This window comes from Arvicanthis niloticus, chromosome 27 (assembly GCF_011762505.2).
Source record: "Arvicanthis niloticus isolate mArvNil1 chromosome 27, mArvNil1.pat.X, whole genome shotgun sequence".
Classification (NCBI taxonomy): domain Eukaryota; kingdom Metazoa; phylum Chordata; class Mammalia; order Rodentia; family Muridae; genus Arvicanthis; species Arvicanthis niloticus.
The window spans coordinates 3,234,511-3,250,841 of NC_133435.1; the positions used below are offsets into that span (position 1 = coordinate 3,234,511).

The 16,331-nt window shown below is 39.0% G+C and overlaps 1 protein-coding gene across 2 annotated transcripts in view; it reads left to right on the forward strand.

Moving 5' to 3' along the window:
• Fat3 (FAT atypical cadherin 3) overlaps positions 1–16,331 on the forward strand; it is a 451,748-nt gene that overhangs the window by 336,944 nt on the left and 98,473 nt on the right. For both annotated transcript variants that reach the window (XM_076925995.1, XM_076925996.1), the window contains exon 6: positions 5,479–5,618. In XM_076925995.1, the coding sequence (XP_076782110.1) occupies positions 5,479–5,618 (140 nt within the window). The remainder of the gene's footprint in view (positions 1–5,478; positions 5,619–16,331) is intronic.

A 16,331-nucleotide genomic window follows, 5' to 3' on the forward strand; every position in this document is an offset into this window, starting at 1 on the left:
CCTCCTGCCCAAACAGATAATGATTTTATTTCCATCCCCAGGTTCAGCCAACAATGTCTTGAAATGCCAACTTTTTACTTCACTGTAGAACTTTGAGTCCTTTCCCAGGTGCTGGTGGTTTGCGGTAGAGGTGATCACCTTTATCAAATCTCCTAAAAATATGGCTTGTCTTGCAGAGTCATAATTTACCCACTGTGCTGACACCCTTTTCCTTCTTTTAAAACCTTTTGTTTGCTTTATCATCTTCAGGTGTTTCATCTTCACTGTCAAAATTTACCTCTTGTGACTCTTCCTTTCCTTCTTGCCTAAGCATCATCCTTGATCAAACTAGCACAGAGGGAACCAGGAGTGGGCAATACCCCTTCGCACATAATACCCATCTGTGAGCTCTGCAGGGAGACAGAAAATAAACATGATGTCAGAAAGGGCAGCATGGATCTTAAAGGCAGCCTCGGATCCTGCTTCTGGTTTTGCCCAAATCCTCTTGTGAAGAATAAGTGAACCCAAGTTTGCACCATAGACCTAGTGTATTTGGACACACATGAGGAACACACTGAGAGGCCCAGGGCATAACATCCTTATCTTTAAACTGCTCAACTTGTCGAAAGCTCATTCAGTAAACAAAGATGGTGTTTCAGCCTGCCTTTCTTTCCCCTTGGGAGCCTGTTCTCACTTGCACATTTACAAACTTACAGGACTCTGATTTTGACTGAATTTCCTTGCCTCCTACCAGAACATGAAGTCACAGGAACACCATGTGAGCAGCATTTTGTTCCAAAGCCTAAACACTTGGGTTTTCTCAACTCCAAAGAGATTGTGTTTCCTCTGTAGCTAGACCCTTCTGCTCCCAGAAACAAGCCCTACTTATAACCAAGCTTAGAAAGCTGTAATTAAAAGGCAACATAATAAAGTTCAGCTGTTGTGGATTTAAACAGCCCAACACACAGCATGCTTCCTTTCCTTGTTAAAAGGGAAAGAACATGAAGGGAACAAAAATAACCCACAATCCTTTGCGGCTTTGTCATGTACCTTCACACTTCTCAGGAGGCTCTGCCCATCTCCTCAGCCGTTCCTTGATTTACATACCTCCAATGTGCAAGCAATCTGGTTCTCAGCTCAGCCCTTGAATCATATCCTGATAGCAAATATTTGAATTGTAAAGGCCGCCGTCCTTAACAACTCTGTATTCAAAACTGAGGCATGCTGCCTTCCAGTTTTTACCTGAATCATCATAGAAACATGGTCCACCTTGCAAATAGGAAGCACGTGAACTACCCTGGTTTGCCTTGCTGTGTCAGGAAGGAGAAAGGGTATGAATCTCTAAGGGTCCTCTGTGCTAGTCTCTCAGCCATCTTTCCGTGCTAACGGTAGACAAGGGCTGTCTTGTCCCTCAGTCCACATGAGGTTGGGCACACCTCAGAGCTTGGGCACCTCTGCAGCCACATTTCTCCATCACCACTTCTCACTCAGTCTGTATTTAGAGAAGACCTATCTGTTTACAACTCACCTGCTCCCCCAACAGAGGATATTCTGCTCAGCTAGTCAAGGCATATCAAACACTCCATTTCCCTTATTCTGCTCTCATGCTCTAACTTGATCTCAAACAGGACTTGCTTTTCTTTCTAGTACTATCTTATCTAGAGAATCATACTGGAGAAAGTTTAGAAAAATAACAAAAGCCCAAAATACCTCATATTAATTAAGAAAAGGAACCTTGGACTAAGGTCTAGGGTTTTCTGTTATTCTTTCCTACCACCCTTTCCTGCCCTCCAGCTCCTGCCCTCCATTTAAATATCAGCCTGCTGTGTGCTTGCTTCATTCCAAGGCGGAAAATTATTCATCATCACACCGTAACTGGCACCGAATGTCTCTCCTTCAGTTGGGTGTACATGCTGAGCTTGAACGAACAGCTTGTGCACGGCTCCTTCCTTCATTGAGATTCAGTTGCTCAGTATCTTGGAAGCTTCTCAGTCACACCTCCCCCTGGGTGACTACTAGATTTGGGTCGGTATTTTTACAATTACATGTGCAAGAGTGGAGTTATTTTCTAGAGGAAGAACCTGGGCGCTTCTCTACAGGAGAAGCTGTGCCATTTTTTTTTAGCACTGAGTCTCTTAGCAGAAATGACACCAGCAGAAGTTTTCTCCTCAGTCAGGAGTGTCTAGCCTTTTGAGACTGAGAAATGATGTAATCTAGAAATCTCAAATCTCAAATGGAATACCCACCTTTAAAGAAAAGCTCAACTCAGTCATTTACCCAGTAAAGTGGGCCATAGACGGTGGCCACCACTGTTTTTATTCATGCCCTATTTCTAGAGCCTTTTCAGGACCCCCCTCCTCGATGCATTAAATTTTATAACATTATATCAGAAATCCAGTGTGCCTCTTCTGCTCTTTTTTACTCCATGACACTAGTCTTGACCAAAAATGGTCCAAGAGGAATGTCCCTAATGTGAATTATTGTCATGTGGGCTGTTCACAACCTCGATTTTAACTATCTTTGCCGCACACCCCTGCAGCAGTGCATAGGCTATGACATTTCTGAACCCTACCCTGCTGGGACTCGGGCCAGCTCTGCAGTGTTTCTTTCTGCCCACCTTTTATTTGGCCTCATGCTGTTGCACCCAACACACTCTGGCTTTGCATGTTCTGTTACTGGCTCTGAGGAAGCACATCTTGTTTAAACGGAATGCTGACAGTGAAGTCGGACTCCTTGTATTTGATTGATAGTCTCACCCCAGATGATTTGGACTTGTTTTCCCACAAAATTGAAATCACCTTTCAGGCTAAAAGGGAGCCCGGGAAAACAAGACCTGGGGGAAAGGCATGGAGTCGTTTATGAAATAGGATGCTTAAGTGTAGGTTATTCAATTGTGTGGGGGTTGATGGGGAACTGCTGGTCTAGATTCTGTGTCCCTTGTCAGAAATTCATTTGAAAACTTGGGAAGATTTTGATTTAAATGAAATCTTGGCTTAACTAGAAGCAAATGTCCTAGAAATGAGTATCATAGTACGCTGGCCCCATTAGTGGGTGGGAAAAGGTACCAAAGATGCTAATGATCTCTCTCTCTGTCTCTCTCTCTCTCTCTCTCTCTCTCTCTCTCTCTCTCTCTCTCTCTCTCTCTCTCCCTTATGAAGTTAGAAGTTTCTCATCTGGAGTATTTAACACAGCAAAGACTAATGAAATAAGTAAATGCACACATGGCATATACATGCAAAGAGGAAGAGAGAGAGGGGATTATAAAAACTGAAACTTGCAAAGTTGCCAGAGTATTAACAAGAACAAAAACTATGAAAAAGCATACAATCAACACCATATACATATGTAAATGTTACACTATTACACAGGTGGAGTGACAGTGTATTCTTACACAGACTTTCAAAGGTCATAATCAGTGAACATGAGAGCTGAAATTGGAAGATGTTACCTGTGTTTCCTCTAATATTCATTTCCGTTCATCTTTCAGCTAGAGAAAATAATTTGCACAATTCTTTTCCTTGACCCACAAATGTTTGCCTTTTTGAATAACTGACCCTGGAGAGTGAACACTATTCCCCCCAAAACAACAGCTTAAAATAAAAGTCTGTCTTTATATTTAGAAAATTAAATAGCACTGGAGATCGGGGCCGAAAGTCTAAAGCTGGTCGAGCTGTGATTGGGACCCTGAGTTAATACTCTCCAGAAGCAACCTGAGAAGTTGTATCCTTGTCTTCACGGGTTGTTATTGCCTTTCTTAGAGGCATGGCAAAGGTTTTGGTTGGCTGGTCGGTTTGGTTTGGTTTGGTTTTTCCCCAGCATTTACCTCTTAAAGGTGAATGATTTGCCTTGTTACATAAGTTGACTGTTACCCACGCCACCAACGCTGCCCATACCACCCATGTCGCCCATGTCACCCACACCAGCTTTCTGTTTTATTTAACATGTGCATCAAGGACACATTCTCTTCAGTAAGAAGCATCCCTCTCAGACACACTTCTCTTCTTAGGCTAGGAACCCCTTCTTCTTCTGAGCCCTCAAAACGCTTTTTTGGACTTAGCATCTCGCGCTTTTCAGTAAATCAATTAAAGGCATTAATTGGAAGATGAGTCTCTTTTAAATGAAATTTTTGAGAACATATATCATCCCTAAGCAATTTTCTGGTACCCCTGTATCTCCACAGCTTTAATTAAATGTCAAAGGCAATTATGTTCTCTCCAGTAATTAAATAATCCTAAGTGAACATGGAATCTGCAAGCAGTTGGTACTTAGAATATATATGACTACATTTTTAGAAAGTAAACTGTATTATTTATTTTTGTTACTATAGGACAGATACCAGTCATAATGTGTGACTCTTCGTCCCCTCACTCATCCCCCACTTGATATTGTAATACTGTAGTCATAAAAACATAGTGCTCAAGGGCCAGAAAAATAAAGTGCAAAGACTCGGAAATAAGAAGAGCCAATCTTTTCTTTTCAACTATGAAATTCAATAGATACATTGCCCTACATTCTAAAGTTAAATGAAATTACCATCTGAAACCAAATGTATTTCACACATGCATTTTCAGACAAAAATAAATAGTGATGGGGAACATATACTGACATTTCATTAAACTATTTTTCAATGCTTAGACCATTATCTTTTCTCCCACTTTAAAAAAACGTATCTAATTTGGCAAGTTTATAAGTGACACTTCTGTTCACAGATAAAAAGATCACAATTTTAATGCTATCTTAAGTATGTCATTTAAAACAAAAGGATAGATGACAATTTTTCTAAACCTTTGTGTAAATTTCCTTAGAAGTTCACTGGTGTTATATTATTATCAATACCTATGCACTACCTCTCAGAGTTTATGTCAATATGTTGTCAAATCATCAGCCTCTTGAAGACAGTGAATTTACACTGCCAAAAAGCCAAAAAAAAAAAAAATTTCTCTAATTATTGCAGTACTCAGAGAGATTTTTTATGTCAAATTCATTTTTTACATTTTTTCTTATCTTCCTGTATTTGTAGTTTTATTTCTGACATCTAATTGAGGGACACTGAATTCTAACCAGCCAAATGTTTACCAACAATTTGTATTCATTGTAATTGGAATACTTTTTTATTATTATTTAGAATGTATTCTATTAGAGAAAAAGCTAAAGTATTCCCCAGGTTCCCAGCATGGCGGCTAAGAGGGGTTGGAGGGCTATTAGTCTTCTCAGTGTTTTATGGATCAGCTCATGCTCCACCACTCTAACATTACTGCTAAGATTTTTATTTACAATATGTTGTTTTTGTGTCATTTGTTATGCTTATAGAGGATGGCTTTTGAAATATAAATTAAGTTAGAAATAGTAAAGCCCCATTGAAGATTTATAAAATCAAGCCATGGGGACGCCTGCCAGAAAATATATCTATATAAAAGCGCCCTATGAAGATATATGCCTCCATATACTTAATGCCTTCTCAGATGTGCTAATTTCGTGTTGTTTCTGTGAAATCATCAGGGGGGAATTTTGACAGCTCTTTTGATGCAGAGAAGGGTGTTGGAACAATTGTCATTGCAAAGCCTTTGGATGCAGAGCAAAGGTCGGTCTACAACGTGAGTGTGGAGGTCACAGATGGAACAAATGTTGCTGTCACTCAGGTGAGATGTTAAGTTACTGAGTAGCAACAATGTGCGAATATCTGCTAAAGAGAAAAAAATGGAAGCTATGCAAAAATAGATCCAAAGCGTAATAAATTATGTCCATGGTTTCTTTTCTTCAGAAAATCGTTTTAGTGAACAACTGAGACAAGGGGTTCTATTGGTGATGCAGAATTTGGCTGCCTTGTTCATGTCAACTGTGACTGTTTGTGTATGAAAGAGCCATGTGCATTTGTTTCCTGGTCATTTACTGTAGAGTTCCTTCTGACAATAGCCAACTTACAAGGAGATATCCATGTTGTCTGTGTTAGCAAAGCATGAGATTCTTCCCCTCCTAATTTCTCAAGTCACTGAAATTTAAAGCTAGAAATACCTAAGAGTCCATGTTCAATTACACACTGAGATGGAAGTTACCTAGCCAAGATCATACAGCCTCAGTAAAGGACAAAACTGAGACCTGATATTCATGGTAGCCTCTGTATTGTGGGTTCTCTATCCCAGCTTCACAATGTACCTCTGACATAGAGTCTAGTAAGAGCAGGTCCAATAGCTGATATCCAGCCCCAGAGGTCCTATTGATGTTACCATAAATCTGAGGTTGAGAAACTTCAGCTCTGCTTCTTGAGTTCATATAAAAGATGTTGAGAGTTAGAAGAAAACTTATGGGATTGTCCGTGACTCAAAACACCTCAGAACTTCCTCCCAAATGGGACTAACACAATGCTACCTCTTAGCACAGTGGATTTATCTTGAACATAAGTTTTTTTTTTTTTTTTTTTGGTTTTGTTATTCAGCACCTTAAACCAAGCCCCATATGGCACACTCTGCAACTCCACTCTTCCTTCCTGCTTCTCTCTGTTGTTCCCACAAGCTCAGAAGACATGAATGATTGATCTGGGGCCCTGGTCTCTGCTGGACCCAGATGGATATTCAGAATTCCTCTCAACACATTTAGATAGTTAGTAAGAAAGGCTTGCCAAAGCAGAAGCAAGCAAGTAATGATTTATTTTAAATATGATTTACACTTTTATGACCACAAAATTTGAAAGCAGGAGGAGGGGAATTTCATATGTTTGTCCAGACAATTTTCTCTTGGTCTGATGCTGCTCCAAAAAATATAACTTAACTGTTTCCTTGTATATAGAGAATGGTAGAGATTGACAGTAACAATGGGGTTGGTTTAATGCGGCCATTTGCTTTCCATTTGACTGTAGCTATAAATGGAAATGACTTGCAGACAGACAGCCAATATGTGATGGTTCTTGATTCTCACTCTGGTCTCTTCCTGCTTATCAGGTGACCACAGGACCCTCTTTGCCTCAAAGAGTCCCTTTTGTACCCATTACCCCAGAGTAGGTATTAACACTACCTCATATAGTCTGATAATCGACCCAACTGGGACGACAAATTATATATTCTTCCAATCTAAAACCACACCACTTCTTGGCATTTTCAAAACTCAAATCTAGACACATAAATGAGATGCTGTGGCTGAGATTCCCTGAGAACTGCACAGTTGAATAGTATGCTGGAAGACTAGTGCCAAACGATCCATGTCTGCTGTCGCTGCTAATTCATTTTAAATGGGAACTTTAAATTTGATTTTTTTTTTAAATTAGTGGTTTCTTGGCATATTCAACTCCAGTTCTTCTGTGCTACTTAAAAACCCAAGACATATTTAGGCAAAATACTGACAAGCATGGGATCCTATTCATTTCCAGACTTTGCACTAGGGTTTTAAATCAGTTGAATTAAGCAGTATTCAGTCCATCTAGAATATATAATTCATTAGGTGTTTTGGGAAAGAGTGAATAAATAGATTCTACATATCCAACAGGGTCTATCTAGAAGGTACAGCAGATCTCTGAGGTACAAAGCACTCATGTTAACAATGATAATGCAAAAGTTGGCAGGAAGATTTTGAATTTTACTAGGATGAGATGAGCAACATTTTGGTAGCATTATTTTATAAATGTATCTTCATGCCAAAGGCAGTGCACTAAGGTGTTTAAGGCTATGGTAGTACAGTTTTGATTGTTCTTTGAGACAGGTTACTATACTGCCCATATTAGCCTCAAACTTCTGAGCTCAACAATCCTCCTGCCTCAGGTCCCAGAGTAGGTGGGACTGAAGCATACATTTCTACGTTAGGCTAATGCAGACTTAAGGCCATATGTGTAATCTGCACTCATTAAACTAACATGCAAATGTACATTGTGCTTCTTTGAATGCAGTTGTCTGAGACCATAGTTTTCCAAACTGATATACAGTTAGACTTGACTCATGAGCATTTGTAAGCAGTCTGAGAATTGGGGTAAACTTGGAGATTCCCCCTAGCAAGAGCAAATTAAAGAGATTAATAAAGGGCATCCAGAGATTTTTCCTGTCTAAAATATCCAAGTCATGACTTTAAGGAATAAGAACTCAGTTTCCAAAGCATGTACCATGTGTCCTTATCAAAAACTGTTGCCGTCAAAGGCCATCAACTATGTTGGACCTTTCTGCTAACCAGCCTTGGTCAGTCCAGAATGATTCACGTTTACCCAGGATTCCCTGGACATGGCAGCATAAACAGTTCTCTGATTCAGTGTCAGGTACATTTGAACAATAGAATATTTTTGAAATAAACAGTGCAGTCTAAACTTCTTTTAGAAACTGCTAAAGTATGCTCAAATCCATGACCTCAGACAATGTAATGATTCTACCATCAAACAGATACTTTTCTCCACTAGATTAATGTTCTGTAGTTTCCAAACCACCTGTTCAAAACTCCTTGGAGGACATTTCTCTCCTTTGTTCACGTGAGGTCATAAAACATGGTAGGACATAGGTTTCCCGTTAGCCATAAACAACATGTTGAATTGTACTTCACAAATATCAAATAAATCAGAGCCTCTGGGATTTAGTGTCAACATGAAACCATTCCTTCATCTTCAGTCTTGTCCTGTTCTTGTGACTCTGACTCTGACTCTCACAGAGTTCTTGTTCCTTAGAGCTACAAAATCTGATGCTCCATAAGTATCCCTTTCTTTTGGGAGATTGCCTAGGCTGAGTGCAGAATGTAAAGTGGCCTGTGAGCTTTGAATTATAAGTATTTCCCAGAAGAAAATATGTAAACAAAGCATCCCTACCTGGGCAGAAACCACCTGATGAGATGGACAATGGCTTCTGCATGAAATCGGCTGATGTATTTATTGACAGATATAATTGCACTTTTCATATTACAACACAGAACAGAAGTGACCTCACATTACCCTAGAAGCCCAGAGATAAACAAGGAGGTCTGGATTAAAAGGGGAAGAGCGAAGAGTGAAGTTGTCTCTGGATTGTCTGCTTCAAGTAAAAATGAAGAATCTCAAAGAGCTCTGGTTATTGCAAGCAGCAGGATTAAGAAGTGTCCATCCATGCAGGAGGACAGGGAGCTCATAAAGGACACAATGAAACACCAAAGAGTCACCATCTACCCCAACATAAATATAATTACAGGGTTTTAAGTGGATCCCAGACCTGGGGTTCAGACAAGACACTGGCCATTTGTGTTAGAAAGGAGCCAAGACCCTTTATATAAATAGCTAACCCCATGTTTAGGACAAGAGTCTCAATCGTTTTAACCTACTAATGACTCATGAGGTCATGTTAAAAAATGGTGACTAGAGGGCTAGAGAGATGGCTCAGTGGTTAAGAGCACTGACTGCTCTTCCAGAGGTCCTGAGTTCAATTCCCAGCAACCACATGGTGGCTCACAACCATCTGTAATAGGATCTGATGCCTTCTTCTGGTGTGTCTGAAGACAGCTACAGTATACTCATATACATAATAAATAAATAAAACTTTAAAAACTGGTGCCTAGTGGCTACTTAAGTTGGCTTTCATTAGATAAACATGGGTAGGTCCCTCAATTTTCACAATGACTTCATTAAACAGGACCTAAGAATACTCATTACAGGCAGAATTTGTATCCCATACCTCCCCAAGAGAATGTTTACACTCTTAAATTTTTGAATGTTGATTTATTGCATGACAGAAGGGACTTAAGAGATACAATGAAAGTCACAAGACTCTAGGTAGGATCTGTCTACTAACAGAAGCATAACTGTCAATTTTCTCCAATTGGCATGAGAAAGGCAAGAAAGGGAGAAAACAGGTAATCCAGTGCAAGGAAGATTTGAAATAATTTTAATATGAAGGTAGACTCAAGGTATTGGGGAGCCATCAAGGAAATGGGGAGCCCAATTCTGTAACCCGAAGGTACCATATTGAGCCTGAATGAGACAGAAGAACATTTAAAAAGAATGCATTTATTGCAATCTCTTGAGTTTGGCCTTGATTTCTGTATTCAGAAATATGAGATAATAATAATATCAGGTGTTATTTTTAACGTGTAAGGTGGTAATAGCTTTTCATGGCAGAATTGTGAAACTCATTGACTACTGTCATTTCCATTTTATTGTTAAGGAAAAGAGTCCAATCAAGGTCAATCGGCTTGAGGAGAACCCGAACTCAGACCCACACAAGCAGATACTAGAGCCTACTAACACCAAATCTTAAAGGGAACATAAGACTTTGGTATCTGTTCTAAGACAGGAGCTACAAAAAGATTTTTATCTTGGTCTCCTAAAAAGCATGACACCACCTGTAACCTTCAGACTATCTCCTAGCTATCCATAGGTCCAGCCTTCTCTTAACATAGCTTTAACCCCAAAGATATATGTTTCCAAAGATGATCTATTATGACTATTAATACTCTTTGTTCATCTCCCAAATCAGAGCTACTGCATCTTTATAGAAAATATAAATAAATTTAGGACATGGCTCTCCCAAAGGTTCAGTGGATGAAAAGACATTCAAATATAAAACATTAGTGTTTATGTAATGAAACTCAATAAGTCTCATTAGGAAGGTCCATTTCCCTGTGACCCTGGAAAAGTGAGATCAGGAGTTATTATCTTTCATTTGCAGGAAGAAATTGAGGCTCAGACTACTTAAGTAGTCTGCCTGGATTCACATAAAAGAGATACAAACCCCCTTCTCCTTTGCAACATTCTTCTACACATTTATATCTACAAAACACACAACTTCATTCACTATGGAAAGCATCTTGTATAGTGAAAAAAAAATGTTGACCCAGAATCAGGTGGCACAAGTCCAAATTGGCACTTGACCTGTGTATATTCCCATGGAAGGCAGCTCAATCTGTCTAAGACTCAATCTTCTTCACAATGAAATGAGCCTACGTGCTTCACAGATGGCTGTAAGAATGAAGAAAGATGAGAAGGTTCTTGGAACTATTACATGCTGAACACATATATACTTTATTAATACAATGTGACACTCAATGTAAAATTGAGATAACATACCTAATAGCTATAAATTACTTGAGTGACGTTTTTTGTTATATGAGAAGGAAAACTAGAGATAGTCCTGGCCAAATAATAATCTAAAAGCTATGTTGATTTGCTTCAGGGACTCTGTATATGATGTTTTATAATTTTTTAAAGTGCCCTTTTTTATTCGGGGCATGCTTTGGGTTCGTAAAGCTAGAAAAGTGAGCTTGTTCTTGTGGGGTCCACAACCAAATCTGACACTAAACATCTTCCATAGCCTTCAAAATTCTCAAGCCAATATAGGCTGTCATGTGAGCTTAGCCTGTGTTGATTGGCATTGGAGTAAGGACGACCTATGACCTGATTCCTAATCTAGCCTGGACCTCCCTTCACCCTGTGGATTCCATCACTAGGACTGCTTGGAGTCCCTCACTACCCTACTTACTTAGAACACAGATTTTACTTTGACAGTGTGTCTCCTTTGTTGATGCTTTTCTGTGTCCACATATGCTTCAAAAGGTTAGAAAACCAAATTATGTTATTTTTTTCTAAAACTGTTTGTTAGATCAGGGAACTCCCAGATATCTCTTCCCCATCAAGAGTTCTCTTGCACCCAGTTTCATTTGCCTCAAACATGTGAAAAACAGCAGTGACTCAAACTTTCCTTCAGTGTTTAAATTAAGGAATGGCTAAAGTGTCCCAGCTACATATGAGACTTCCTGTTTAAAAAAGAAAATCAAAGAATGAAAACATTTTGCTATATGTAATAGATCTACACCAGATAGCTTATGTGAAAATCAATTTTTGAAAATAGATTCTCAAGGCAGGAAACTTTCTATTCAAACTAATCCCTTAATTAATGTTTCTGAGATGAGACTACGCATACCAGTTATCTATTTTGTGAGTTACATACATTTGTTAACATATATATGATGTAAATTTATTCTGAATGTATATGTAACCTAAGTGCATGAGATGATGATTATAAATAAATATAGAACTGGCTCTGAAGAAACCAGATTTGAATCTAACCTTGTTCTTGTGACTTTGGGCACCATTTTTCTCCATTGAGAAACCAGATATAATAGAGTCTAAGGAGCAAATACGATGCACATTTCTACACAGAAAGCAACTGTGATTTAAGTCTTCTATTCATATATTTCAAAATAAAATTCACACACTAGAGAAGTCTGCAAGGGGCATCTCTCCTGGAAAAAAAAAATGATGTTTTAAACACGGTTTAGAAATGGCAACAAAGGCAGAACAGAATTTCAGTAATTTCGGATTTAATTGGTCTTGCCCAACAATTCACCCCCAAAGCCCGTTCTACCAAGAGCATTTGTAAAGTAGGGCCTTGGAACCTCCCCAGACTTAGCTTAGAGGAGCCTGTAGAACACAACGTGTTTGTGGGGGGCAGCATTGAAACCAGCCCTGGAGATACTTCCCATGCCTGGGTTTCCTCCTGCCTTGAGTCCTTTGTGCTTTTGTAAGCTTTTCAATTACCACTTTGAACACAACATCTTTGAGAGTTACTTTGCTTTGTTAGTTCAGGAGCTCACAAATGGCCCCAACTGTGGGAAATAAAAAGCAAATGAGGAAAAGGAAGTCTTTTACAGAGGAACACTTGTTCTGACTGTAGATTAGGCTCAGGACAAAGCAAGCAGAAAGAGGCAAGCATTTCAAGATCACATCAACTTTGAAACTCCATGAAGGTCAGGGCAGCCTGATGCCCAGAAAGGCTTTTACATCTGTTGCTGTAACTGCCACTCTGAAAACAAATATTTTAGCATCTTGACTAAGTTACTTGAACTTTTTAATGATTTGGCACTCAAAGAACACAGTATGTTTTGCAAATACATTGGCGATTAAAACAATACGCAAAACTTTGTTGGCACACTCCTTGACCTCTGTTGCAAGTACAAACTAAGGGACCAGGTCTGGGCCTGCTAGTGTGTCTTCTAAGTGAAAACTGTGAGCCCACAAATGTGGTGAAATGACTTTCATCCCACTCAGCAAAGCACATCTCTACCATGGTAAGCAGCTGTGCTGCTATTTGTAAGGGTAGAGTCTGGATATATTTATTTGGAAAAAAATCAATGATTTTGTAGAATATAGTCAAATGCTAAGATATTATTTTTGGTTGTGAGCACAGTCTTTAACAGCTGAGCCATCTCTCCAGCTCAAGATATTATGTAATAGAAAAGTCATTAGTGATTCTTCTATTAGTCAGGCATAAGATAAGAACAGGTACCACACAGACTGCAATGTAAAACTGTGCAGAAAGGGACAGAGCAATCAGGCAAGATAAAGCACTTTTTTCCCAGAAAATTTATAAAGGAAAAGGTAAAACCACCTGCAGTTTCCCATACACCCCAAAAATGTAACATAGAAAGAAATGCAGAGCCACATAGAGAAAAATTAAACTAGATCTTGCCCTCACATATTTCAAGGAAAATTCCAAATATACAAGAAATGAAAATGAAGGAAAATAAAACATACAAACGCCATCTACAAAAGAACATGTACTTATCCAAACCATGGAGACGGGGAAACATGCCCAACTGACTCACCATCCAGAAACAATAGTTTGATGGATGAATTTTTTTCCAGGTGGCATGCTAAAGAACTCACACCCAGAATAAATTCCATGGCAGAATTTAGCACAACCTTGTCATTTATATCACCACATTTCCAAAAGAAAAGAAGGAAGAGAAACCTTCTAGCCCACAGAAGAATAAGCTGGCATACGCAGCTGAACAGAAAAAGAAGTGCAAACAGTTCTGAAATATAGAAATCTGTGTTCCTCATTGTCGCTCATAATAGGAACATGCAAAGGAAGGCAACATTGAGGTGCCACTTCTCATCCAGCAGGCTGGCAAGGGCTACAAGTCTTCCCACACACCCTGTTGGCAAGGCTGGAGTGACAGTCGTTTATACATATTGTTGTGGGAATGCCATGCACATTGATAAAGCCTTGGAAGAGTGGAACATAAAAATGATTTCACAAAACTATAGAAACATTTATCCTTCCATCAAACTGTCCTAATGCCAGAACCCAACTGTATGCCAGAGAAATTAAAAGACATAAGCACATTTCTTTTTCTTACATACTCTATGTAAATAATAGAAAAATCTTATTGAGCCCAGAAAGGATGACCTGAACTGACCAGGATAATGGGACAAGGTCCTCAAAGCACTGCAGGGCGAAAGGGAGCATGGACAACACCTTTGAGCAGCTAGCAGCTCTGCCCTACACCCACTAGGTATCACCTGCACCCCTCCTTTCAGTTGGGACAACTAACACTGTCTCCTGATGCTTCTGAAAGTGACTCTTATGCCAGTGGGGAACAATATACATTTTATGCCCTTCGTAATTCCTAATGTTAATAAGAAGTTAACTAGTGTCATAGGGGAAATGTATATTGTATCACCATATCGACAAAACAGCTGAGAAACCATGTGCTTTTGATAAAAGTTAGCTACAGGAGAGAAGGGGAGAGCAGGGAAGCCAAGCTTCTTTGAATTCTTTCATTTTTTCTTCAACAGTCTAATAGTTATACAACGTATCTTGACCACATTCACCCTGTTCCCTCTTCTTCCTCTCCCCATCCCTCTTTTCCAGCAATTCCCCTCTGACGTCCATTTTCTTATGACTCATTGAGAAACTAAACCTTCCTGAACACCCTTTTGGTCTGATTTTAAAATGACAAAACAAAAAATTAAATGTTGAAAAAGCAAGTATGTGAGTTAAGCATGTACCCAAACAGTGCTGACATATTTTCTTCTTTAACGACGGCTTAAACTGGACACATACTCAGGGATGAACTCTTTGGGCATCCTGAGAAATCTGCCTGCCCCTGGTGCTGTCCTCTGTGAACATGGCTAGGCTCCATAATAAAGTCCCCAGGCTCCTTGTTTCAAAAAGGAACTGCTTCAAAGTAAGGCCTGAACGCTCCTTATTAGTTCAGGTAATAAATCATTCTCTATCCTGGAAAAAAAAAAAAACTTCTAAACCTTGGAAATAAATGGAAGAACATTATATGTGAATCTACTTCTGAGGAAATATGGCAATGGATGTTAATCATCTAATTCAACTTTGGGTTCCTCTGTGGAGATTCATCTCAGGAACAAGAGCACTGAAAAACAGTATCAACTTGTTTTGGATAACTATAATAGAAATGCAGGCTTTATTATTCTGAGTCCTTTGCATTCATATTTCAAACAAAACAATAACTAATTATGATCTTGTCACTGATTATAAAAAATGTCAGCATCAGAAGGGGGAAAACAAATGCAGAAACAATGACATCAAGTAAAAAAATCACTAAAATTGGAAACATCTGGGAACTCATGAAATTTTGATTATTTTTTTTAGTTCTCTCCTAATTTTTTCCAGTTGATAAAAGCAAAATTTAAGTCAATTCACTAAAAGAATTCCCAGTACTAGATTGCAATCTCAAAATAGCATTTCTAACAAAAAAAAAAAAAAAAAAAAAAAAAAAAGAAAGAAAGAAAGAAAGAAAAGGAGAAACCAAAGTAGATTTTTGGAGCAGTGGATAATGCAAGAATAGAAAATGTTCAAGACAACCCTGAAAAATATTACCAGTCACAATAATCAGAAAGTAAAGGACCTGGCTGGGAATGTAGTTCAATGCCAAAGTGCTTTACCATTTTTAACAGTAAGGCACAATAAGACCCTAGGTTCTGGCCCTAGCACATCAAAACCAATCAATTAATCAATTAAAGAAGAGAGAGGGGAAGTGAGAAAAGAAGAAAGGGGCAAATCTAAGAACAGCAGGAGGGTGTCAAAAAGAAACAAACCTCAAGCTCCAACCTAAAGACAATTGTACTGGCTAGGAAAAGACTGCCCATTGCAGTAAACATATTGCAATGAATGGACAGAAGAGTCAAATATAATAGAACTAGCTAGGGAACCAAAGGGAAAATTCTCATTGTATTAGAAATGCTACCATTATCATTGTGCTAAGTGTCAATGTAATGCTTGGCCATAAATGACACCTATATCACCCCTCCCCTGGCCAATGCTCAGCAAACATCACAAAAATGGAGGCTGAACAGTGGGAAGAGCCAGGAGTTGGGGCGGGGGGGGGGGGGACAAGAGCAAAACAATGTCTTCTGAATATGACAGAATGGTTGCACCCAAGTACTCAGAGGAGCTGTTGTTGACCTCCTGCACAAGATCAAGCCAGTCCACATCCCAGCACAGAAAAGAGAGAGTCATAAGATCTTATCTCAGCTGATATAATGGGGAAGGGAGAGTCAGTTTATTTAAGGGTGTGGTCAATGCTTCAATGCACCTGTGAGTATATGAAGCACAAATTGAACACACTGAGTTGTTTTTATTTAATTTTTACTTTAAAAAAGATGT